Here is a 10530-nt window from a genome sequence, read left to right as displayed (position 1 = left end):
AATGTAGATTTATTTACTTTAATTACATATTTTAAATGTTACCTTGAGACAATAAAAATAAATAAGCATGCCCGGAGGCACACACTTAAAGACAAAAAGAAGGGGCTGAGTGGAAGGAGTAAGCAACAAGTTCATAAATGAAAGGTGAATGTGAGATTTGAACAACATAATTATCTTTCTAGCCAGTGTTTTTGTCTTAACTCTCCTTGCAAATTCTGGCTAGTAGAATGTGACAAAAGTATACCTGTGTCTTCATGGCTTAAAACAAAGCATACTTGAAAAGTGGAATGGGTTTCCTTTTTTTTTTACAGAACCATTACTTTGTTCATATGCAGGCACTTCAAAAGACTACGGGGACAAAGCACCTGACCCATCCTCTCCAAAATAGTTTTCAATCATCAAAATTATGCTAAAAAGTAGGAAAATTCCAGAGAACCAGCAAAGTTGAATACAAGAGACTAATGTGCGCAGAGGGCAATAGAGTGACCCCGCTTTTATTGCTGAGGGTCTTTTTTTTTAAATCAAAGGGCAAATAATTAATAAACAGACACCATTGTGTGGCACATCCAAAGTTTTCTGCTTAAGGAGAAGGTAATCGTTCAGCAGCAGGTTTCAGTGGGATCTCCTTAGACTTCAGCCTCATATGATGCGGTGAGATTCACATTTATTCCTTCTCCTTAGTGTACTTTTCAAAAAACTCCAACATATCTCACTTCTCAAAGTATTCATTTCTTGCTGTCTAACATACATTATTAACTGGAAGCATAAAGTTACATTATACAGATATTTTGCATTTTTAAAAAATAAGCGCTTTTGCCACTTCGGCAACACTGTACTTCACATAGTGGTGCAACAAAAGCAGAGCTCATATTTACCACACTACTTGTGATTCATTTTACCACTACCATCTACCAAACCCATAGAGCTTTTTCCTCAGTACCTCTGGGCAGTAACTGTACCATGATTTCACAGAGAGAATGTTAATATGACTCATGAATAGCAGTACCGTCAGTAACAGTGAAATCAATGCAGATGTCACACAGATAATGATCTTCTCAAGGGATAACTTCTTTTAAATATTTGGGCAACTCTGTTTTCTCTGTTGCATTATCCACTGGGGAGAAAATTCCTCTTTGATTATTCTCTTACAGAAGTTATAAAAACCAGATTAGGTATATAACTGGTTGACATTTAAGATACTGTACTGCTTTCTACAACAGGAGGAGAGCTTCTGAAAAATGTTCTACAGAACTGTAATTCATCAATACCACCTCATTGGTCCATTCCATTCAATGATGGGCAAAGCACTCATGTTTTGACAAAACTTTAAAGCTTCCATAAAAGTTAAATTAGAAAAAAATACGAATGTAAGACAACCACAAAATGAAGTATGAAAGTATGACATTTTTGTTTCTAACAGTGAGTCCTTGAAAATATATGTGGTCACTATAGAGATGATTTTAATCACAAGACAGCAGATGAACACGTAAGTAACTCCCCATGATCTGTCTGTGTCCAGAGTCATTTGTGGCGCTGTATGGTTTTCCTTTTCCTTCGTTTGAAAAAACAGCAGCACCTGCAGATGGAGGGAAATACTCCTTTTATTATAAAAATACTAAAATGTTTCAAAGTAAGGTTGAATCTATCATATTAACTTAAATGTCATAGAAAGCCACAGGCTAGTGCAACATAAACAGTGAACATACTAATGAAGCATATATATTAGTGAAACGATGGCAGAGTTGTTACTATCATTTCATCAGTGTGCCTTTTTAGAATAGCAAGACATTCTATGCAACATTAAAAGGAGCCACTAAACTGAAAAGGCTCTGCACGAAGACTAACTAAAAAGCCATAAAGTTCTGAACCCCAACTGACCCATCACATTCTATTTTAGATACTATTTTCTGGCAATGGCATGCTGTTATATAAAGTACATCTTACGTATTCTTTCCCTTTTTTCCTGGTATTCATATATGATTGTTGAAGCCATTGTTAGAAAAGCAATAATAAGCCTAATTTGGGGATTTTATTTTCACTAAGAATTAGTTTAGATTCCAAAACTAAAAAGATAAATCCCCAAAACACTCTTCAACAAACATTTTCCATCATATTTACGAAGTGGAAGAGAGAAAATACATTAAAGAGAATAAGAATGCGAAGATTGGCACTTTTAATTCTTCAGAGGTTAAAGAAGGTCAAGCTGATCATAAGTTATTTTAATTAAGGTAAAAATATGCTTAACATTTAAAATAGCATAATCAAGATGATTCAGTTTTGCAATTGAAAACTGATTCAGTTTTTGTAGTCTATTTAAGAAATATCTGGTTTTTACTCCTAGGCGGAAAAAACGTAGACATGACCCCTGAGAGAACTAGTTTTTCTCACAGTAAATTCTCCTAGTCATGAGAAGATGCAACACATGTAGAGCAATGCTGAGGTTGGTAGGAACTGAAAGTTAAATGAGAATCACTGATCAGCAACTAACAAAAATACACACATATGTATATATATTCTAAAAGTCTAGCATTCCTTCAAATAAAGGTCTGGCCATTTTCCCCTTCCATACCTAAAAGAAAGTCAATCTATCAGAATATCAAGATGACAGGTACCACATATAGAGAGGCTCCTTTTTTTTTCCCACTGAAGTCCTTACAAAGATGTTCCTTTAATTCTTACCAGCCCACCTTCATAAAACAATATTAACTCAACATTTTCAAGCTAAGCGTAAAATAAAAGAGACCATGTAGCTTCAGGTGTCCTAACCAGCAAAAGATCATGGAAGATGAAATAAAGGCTAGATATCGTTATTTCTGTGAAATAAATGTAAACAAAAATCCACACTGTCCAGTTAAATTACATGCTCTCTCCACTCACATTATCTTTAGTCAAAAATAATTTCAGACCATTTATTGTGATTTATGCCATAATTATGAAATCACTATGGGGCATTCAAAACCAAATTACACAATTGCATTTTTAAATTGCATTTAAGTAGTACATAATGACTAGACCATGGAATGTGAATAATTCAAAATTGTATATATCAGCTGATAAAGATTCAACTAGAAATATGTGCCATTATCAATCCTGATGGGTTTTACTCTTACTGAGGTAACTACCAGAAAGAATGGAAATAAATTACCCAATCAAGGGCCTTAAAAAGAGACACCACTGTAAAAGAAGACTCTAGGCACAATACATTTTTCCTAGACTTAGAGAAGTAAGTCAAATTTTTCTAACTGTTAGGTACCTAATACTTTCTCAAATCTGTTATATATATTTTCTAAAATAAAAAAGCAAAACAAAAAAACTACTAGGAGATAAAAATCATTATTCTAAAAAGAACCTTTCAATTAAAAACTTAGAAAAGAGTTAGAAAATGTCCATATTGTAAAAAAAAAAAAATTTAAAAATTGGTATTTAAAAGAAAGACCAAATAATTAGAATATTAAATTTAAGAATATGGTCATATATCAATGGAAATTTATTGTTTAATATAAAGTTTTATTAACAATGTTCACTGTTCCTAAATAATGTCATTTGTCTTTTCAAATTCCTAAGTATATTCTTTTAAAAAGTTTTCTACTAAAAAAGTGTTGTAAGGTATACATAAGCCTTTTGGAATGGGGAATTGAATATAATAGATGTTTTGATGAACAAGTTCAAGTCTCAGCTTTACCACACTTGAATTAGTACTTCACCTTGTCTGATTTATTTTTTACCATTAATCTGCTTTCAGTTCTGAGAGTTGAGTGCTTCCTATTTCCTAGGTAATCTTTCCTTCCATTGTGTAAGTATTGTTGAACACAGAAAACTACTCCAAGCATTTATTTAAGATTAAATAAGATCTTCAAATGCATTATAATTGTAGAGACCTTTTAAAATCAAAAGCAATCTAAAAAAGGCATCTATTTTTTAGAAATAAATCCCACTGAATAGAGTACACCCTTGAAATAGATTTGCCATTTGCCTAAGTAGAGCTGGCATGCTATTAAACTGACTACCACTAGAGGACAGCATTACTTTATGCGATATGAATGCATCCAAGTACAGAGAACAGAGGTGCTCTCAAAATATGATATACTCACAGCAGTTAAGAAGGAAATTGACATTAACCTTGCGGCTGACTTCTTAAAAGTCATTATCAAAACAGCTGATTTATAGTCTTAGTGATTAATGAATTAGGTCTCATCTCAATTGCCCTGAGCACTGAGTCTAAAACACTGTTTCTCGCATATGGCCACTCTGACACACGACTGTGTTATTTTCCTCAGTACATAGTACTAATCTGAATTTATTTTATTTATTTACTTATTATCTATCTCCACATAGAATGTAAGTTTCCTAAGGTCTTGCTCACAGATACATCCCACAAATGGGCACAAAGTTGGTACTCATTTAATACCTATTGAATTAATGAATGATTTGCCTCATAAATGCAACTAACTTCTAGAGTAAGAACCTGGTCAAAACTCTAAAGCATGTTCTAAAGCTAAAGTTCTTACCCTTGGGCCACAGACCCTAGTGAAACCTTACAAAATACAGATTTTAGTGCCCGTGGAAGCTTTTCTGGAGAGAGATGATTTGCACCAAATTATTAAAGGACTCTGAATCGCAAGGAGCACCGCTTTCTATATCCAACTGCCAGGTCACCCTTCTGCGTCTCCATTTCAATGAGGCCTCGTCCTGGATGCAATAAGCTGACCCCTGGAGATACTGAGTGGACACCATGTCATCAGTTCACACGAGAGCAGGCAAACGCATAAAAAGAAACCATGTAATTTTAACTTGGTACAGTTGGGGGGCGGGTGGTATTGGAAACAATAACTGCAAATAACAGCACAGATTCCGGGGATCAGCACATACAGAAGTTTTCACAGATGACGTGAGCAAGTTATTTTATCAATAAATTCAATTATCTGGTCTTAGAAAATAACTCACACCTTTACAGTTTTCAAGGATATTTTCTCTCCTTGCTGCTCAGTGGCTACATTGTCTTATCCACTATTTCATACCTCATGTGGGGTCTCCTCAGATCTAGGCTATTGACAACTACCTTGGGGAAAGAATAAGCTGACCAGACATTTAAATCATGTTCTTGTCAATGATTCTCCTTTTCTTGGCTCTTTCTTGATTATTCCTTGTGTGGTTCCAGTGAGCCAGTATGTCCTCACAAGTCAGGTTCATGCTTCTGACCTGATCATTTGGTGGCTAGCCTAGAAGCTTTGAAGCCACATCTCTAGTCTTAAATCCTTTGGGAATAAATGTTAAGTTCTGCTTCTGATGAACATTAAGGCTGTTGCTTGAAATACTGTTTAGGTAGGAAACAAGAAATCATAATGGGTCAATGTCCTAAATTCTGTAGAAAACATAGATGATAATAGCCAAGGTTTTCCTATTGACATCACACCACCATTTCCCGTTATTGATTGCCCTTTTCTTCTTGGAGAATATGGCTTGTCTTCCTGGATTTATGTCATATACTTTCTTCTCAAAAGTCTACCTAGAAACTGAAGCGTGTTCCTCTGTCTGGATCTGAAGTTCTTTTTTTTTTTTTTAATTTAAAATAAAGTTTTTTCTTGATTTTACATTTTTTTTTTAACATTTTTACTGCAGTATAATTGCTTTCCAATGATGTGTTAGTTTCTGCTTTATAACAAAGTGAATCAACTATACATATACATATATCCCCATATCTCCTTCCTCTTGCGTCTCCCTCCCACCCTCCCTATCCCACCCCTCTAGGTGGTCACAAAGCACCAAGCTGATCTCCCTGCTTCCCACTAGCTATTTATTTTACATTTGGTAGTATATATAAGTCCATGCCACTCTCTCACTTTGTCCCAGCTTACCCTTCCCCCTCCCCGTGTCCTCAAGTTCATTCTCCCATTCTCTACGTCTGCGTCTTTATTCCTGCCCTGCCCCTAGATTCTTCAGAACCATTTTCTTTTTTTAAGATTCCATATATATGTGTTAGCATATGGTATTTGTTTTTCTCTTTCTGACTTACTTCACTCTGTATGACAGTCTCTAGGTCCCTCCACCTCACTACAAATAACTCAGTTTCGTTCCTTTTTATGGCTGAGTAATATTCCATTGTATATATGTGCCACATCTTCTTTATCCATGCATCTGTCGATGGACACTTAGGTTGCTTCCATGTCCTGGCTATTGTACATAGAGCTGCAATGAACATTGTGGTACATGACTGTTTTTGAATTATGGTTTTCTCAGGGTATATGCCCAGTAGTGGGATTGCTGGGTTGTATGGTAGTTCTATTTTTAGTTTTTTAAGGAACCTCCATACTGTTCTCCATAGTGGCTGTATCCATTCACATTCCCACTAACAGTGCAATAGGGTTCCCTTTTCTCCACACCCTCTCCAGCATTTATTGTTTGTAGATTTTTTGATGATGGCCATTCTGACCGGTGTGAGATGATATCTCATTGTAGTTTTGATTTGCATTTCTCTAATGATTAGTGATGTTGAGCATCGTTTCATGTGTTTGTTGGCAATTGGTATATCTTCTTGGAGAAATGTCTATTTAGATTTTCTGCCCGTTTTTGGATTGGGTTGTTTGTTATTTTGATGTTGAGCTGCATGAGCTGCTTGTAAATTTTGGAGATTAATCCTTTGTCAGTTGCTTCATTTGCAAATATTTTCTCCCATTCTGAGGGTTGTCTTTTGGTCTTGTTTATGGTTTCCTTTGCTGTGCAAAAGCTTTTAAGTTTCATTAGGTCCCATTTTTTAATTTTTGTTTTTATTTCCATTTCTCTAGGAGGTGGGTCAAAAAGGATCTTGCTGTGATTTATGTCATAGGGTTTTCTGCCTATGTTTTCCTCTAAGAGTTTGATAGTGTCTGGCCTTACATTTAGGTCTTTAATCCATTTTGAGTTTATTTTTGTGTATGGTGTTAGGGAGTGTTCTAATTTCATTGTTTTACATGTAGCTGTCCAGTTTTCCCAGCACCACTTATTGAAGAGGCTGTCTTTTTCTCCATTGTACATCCTTGCCTCCTTTATCAAAAATAAGGTGACCATATGTGTGTGGGTTTATTGGATCTGAAGTTCTTATCTGTCCCTACAATGACTCACTGGCTCATCTGCCGGTTGAGGGACTGTTGGTACCTGCCAGACCCCACTCACTTAGGACTCCAGAACCTAGCCTCTCCTCGTCTGGTTGATGAGTATACAGAAAATATCTTTCATGACATCTAAACTTTAGTTCATTGACAAAGGATTTTTCTCCTGAAAACTTATACTTGAAATGTAATTTCATTTCTCTAGGTCTCTCGATTATAAAAATGAGAAACTGTTTGGTTAGGCAAGTAAGTTTAGATCAGAGAGCAAGACCACATAACTACTCTAACTAAGAACCTGCAGACCCATCCTCACCTTCAATTTCTTCCTCTCCATCCACGTGCAATTAGTTCCTCAAGTCTGAAATGACTTTTAAAATCTCCCCACCCTCTCATGCTGGCTTAGTTCATAACTTCTTGCCTCCACCACTAAGAGCCTTTTAACTAACTTCTAGCCTAAGACCCTCCTCTCTCCAATCTGCCATCCAAACTTCCCCCATCATAATATGGCCATGCCCTTTTCCTCTTAAATCTCAGCAATGGTTCTTCACTGTCTGAGGCATTAAGTCCACACAGCTTTTAAAATTTGGTTCCAACCTATTTCTATTCTCCTCTCAGTCTCATCCTCCATCAGCCTTCCTTACCAGGCAGCCTGTACTTTAGGAGGAAGGAAGGAAAGGAAGGAGGAAGGGAGGGAGGGAAAGAGGGAATGGAGATTTTCTGCAATCTGAGGAACCCCAGGAAGCAACATAAGTCTCAAACTGCTGCTGAATTAATTTTCTTAAGATTCAATCTGATTATACCATTTCTTGGCTTAAAACCCACAGCATGCTTTCTTGTGCTAAGAAAGATAATGTCTAATTTATTTATATTTTACCTTGCTACTAAAGGCCCTTGAAGATTGGGCACTTAGCCTATCTCAGTTCCCAATATATTCACACTCTCTATGTGCACAGGTTACTACTCAAACTAACCCATTCTTTCCTTGCTCCACATTGTTGCTCAACCTCTTCTTCTCTCTGACCCCCATTCCCTTGCCAAATCATACTCATCTTTGAGAACTAGTGCAAATGTATCCTTACCCACAAAGACTTCCTGATCTTCAGCTAGCAGTGCATACTCCAGTCTCTGAACTCCATACTGCTAATCCTATAATACCTTGCTTTAGACCAGTGATTCTCAATCCTGGTTGCTCCTTAGAATCGGCTTAAAGGCATTTAAAAAATACTGGTAACCAGACTCTACAACTCAGAAAGTACAGCTTAAGTACTGGCATATTTTTAAAACTCCCCAGATGATTGTGATATGAAGCCAGGGTGAGAACCACTATGTAAAATTCACTGGTGTACGTACTATCTCCTCTAATGGAACAAAAGGGCCCTGACTTATCTTCATAATCATCATATTACCAAACACACAATAACTGTTCAGTAAATGACGGAAAGCGGGAAAAAAAGAGAAACAGAGAAACAGGAAAAAAGATGACTTCACAGTACTTAAAAACTCAATAACTAAACTTAAAAGAAGCCTTGTTCTCCTAAATTCCTGGAAGAAATGATGAGGGTGCTATCATTTGTATCACCTGCCTTAAAAAAAAAATTCTCTGCTACAGTAAAAAAAGGTAAGGCAAAGTCTCATTACTAATGAAGGAGCCACTTTATCTTGGGGGAAGAGACTATTTTCCATCACTTGGAAATCATACATTTACCCCATGAGGTACTATTCTAGGAAACATGAGACTCTAAAATATCCATTATAGAATACATTCTAGTAATGAGATGGGGTGAGAGGGATCTCTGCCAATCAGAGGTAAGAAGAAGAGAAGGAAGTAGGAAACAAATTCTGAAAAAGAATTCTAAGCAGGTCTCTAGCTACCCATAAAATAGTGGAAGAGAGAAGAGAAGCATTAGATGCAATTTAGAAAAAGAAATCACACTCACATTTCTTAATCACAGACGAAGAGGATACAAGGAATGCAATAATAAGCCTGTAGTAATGTCAGAATAACCCTGATTAAAGACAAGACAAAATGCTGTGTGTTTTAAAGGAGTTTTTAACTAGTGAAGAGTTGGGGAAGATCTGAGGATCTCTGTAGCCCATCTGGAATAAAGCTTCCTTGAAATCATGGATTGCTATCCATTTTCCTAAATAACTGCTTTTTTCAGATATAATTCACACATCATTAAATTCACCTTTTTAAAGTGTATAATTCAGTGGTTTTTAATGTATTCAAAGAGTTTTGCAGCCTTCACCGCTACTTAACTTCAAAACATTTTCTTCACTCCATAAAGAAACCATATAACCTATCAGCAGTCACTCCCATCTTCCTCAAAGCTGCCCTAGGCAATCACTGTCTATTTTCTGTCTCTACATATTTGCTTATTCTGGATATTTAATGTAAATGGATCATATAATACGTGGCCTTTTATGTCTGGCTTGTGTCACTTAGCATCGTGTTTTCAATTTCATTTTTTATATTGTTAACTGATAGTCCATTGTATGGATAGACTACATTATGTAGTCAATTATTTAGTAATAATTTGTTGAGGTCTTGGGGATCTTAAGATAAAAAAGACCTTGTTTTTAAGAAATCCAAGAAGTTTCAAGAAGTGGGAGATAGATAAAGAGAATAACATATCAATGGCAGACTTAAGGAACTGACGGAACATAGACTTCAGAATGGAAAATGAGGCTGGGAAAGACAGGCAGGAGCCAGACCATGAAAGGCATGAAGGGTGCCTTGCCAAGTGATCTAGACTTGACACTCTATGCAAAAGAGAACCTCACTTCAGGAAGAGTCTTCCCACCATTTTCCTTTTTCTCATCTTCCAACACCTACAGATAAAAACCCAAACCATAAATATACACACTCACGCCCATCTCAGCTAAATAAATTACTACTCATTCTTCAAAGCCCCCTCCAAAAAGCATTCTCTGATCATCTTGTCAGTAAACACTCTTTTTCTTTACAAGCTCTAATGGATTTTTCATACCTTTTTCATAGTATTTATCATACATTGATAAATGCTAATACAACTGCAATCACCCCCACTGGAATATGATCTACTTAAGGGCAAGGATACTATCAGATATTTCTGAAATCCAAGCAGTGTAACTGTTGAATGAATACATGGAAAAATGTAATAGATTTGGTGGAAAGCAGGTCTCTCGGAGGATGCGAACACAGAAGAGCCAGTTTCAGGGAAGAGTGGTGTGGAGGTAAAAACACAGAATACTGACGGAAGAGGCACAAGCCTGGGAAGAGCACAGATGAGAGGTCACTGGCAGCCGGAAGCGGAGAAACAGATAGGGGTGATAATGGCAACTGAGCACCTGCCGTGTGCCAGACAAAATGCCTGTGCTTTATCACATTTAATATTCTCAACAACCTATGAGGCAGATATTATTAGCCTCATTTTACAGGAAAAGAAACAAGCTTGAAGGAAAC

General features: G+C 36.4%; 1 protein-coding gene across 8 annotated transcripts in view; it reads right to left on the bottom strand.

Annotated features, from left to right (window-relative positions):
* Positions 1–467: 467 nt before the first annotated feature.
* Positions 468–10530, bottom strand: part of CSNK1G3 (casein kinase 1 gamma 3) — a 128240-nt gene continuing 118177 nt past the window's right edge. For all 8 annotated transcript variants that reach the window (XM_057540793.1, XM_057540792.1, XM_057540797.1 and 5 more), the window contains one exon: positions 468–1576. In XM_057540793.1, coding sequence (XP_057396776.1) covers positions 1522–1576 — 55 coding nt within the window. In that variant the 3' untranslated portion in view covers positions 468–1521. The remainder of the gene's footprint in view (positions 1577–10530) is intronic.

This window comes from Balaenoptera acutorostrata, chromosome 2 (genome assembly GCF_949987535.1).
Source record: "Balaenoptera acutorostrata chromosome 2, mBalAcu1.1, whole genome shotgun sequence".
Taxonomy (NCBI): Eukaryota; Metazoa; Chordata; class Mammalia; order Artiodactyla; family Balaenopteridae; genus Balaenoptera; species Balaenoptera acutorostrata.
The sequence above is the reverse complement of the archived record's forward strand: the minus strand, read 5'-3'. Positions and strand labels throughout refer to the sequence as shown.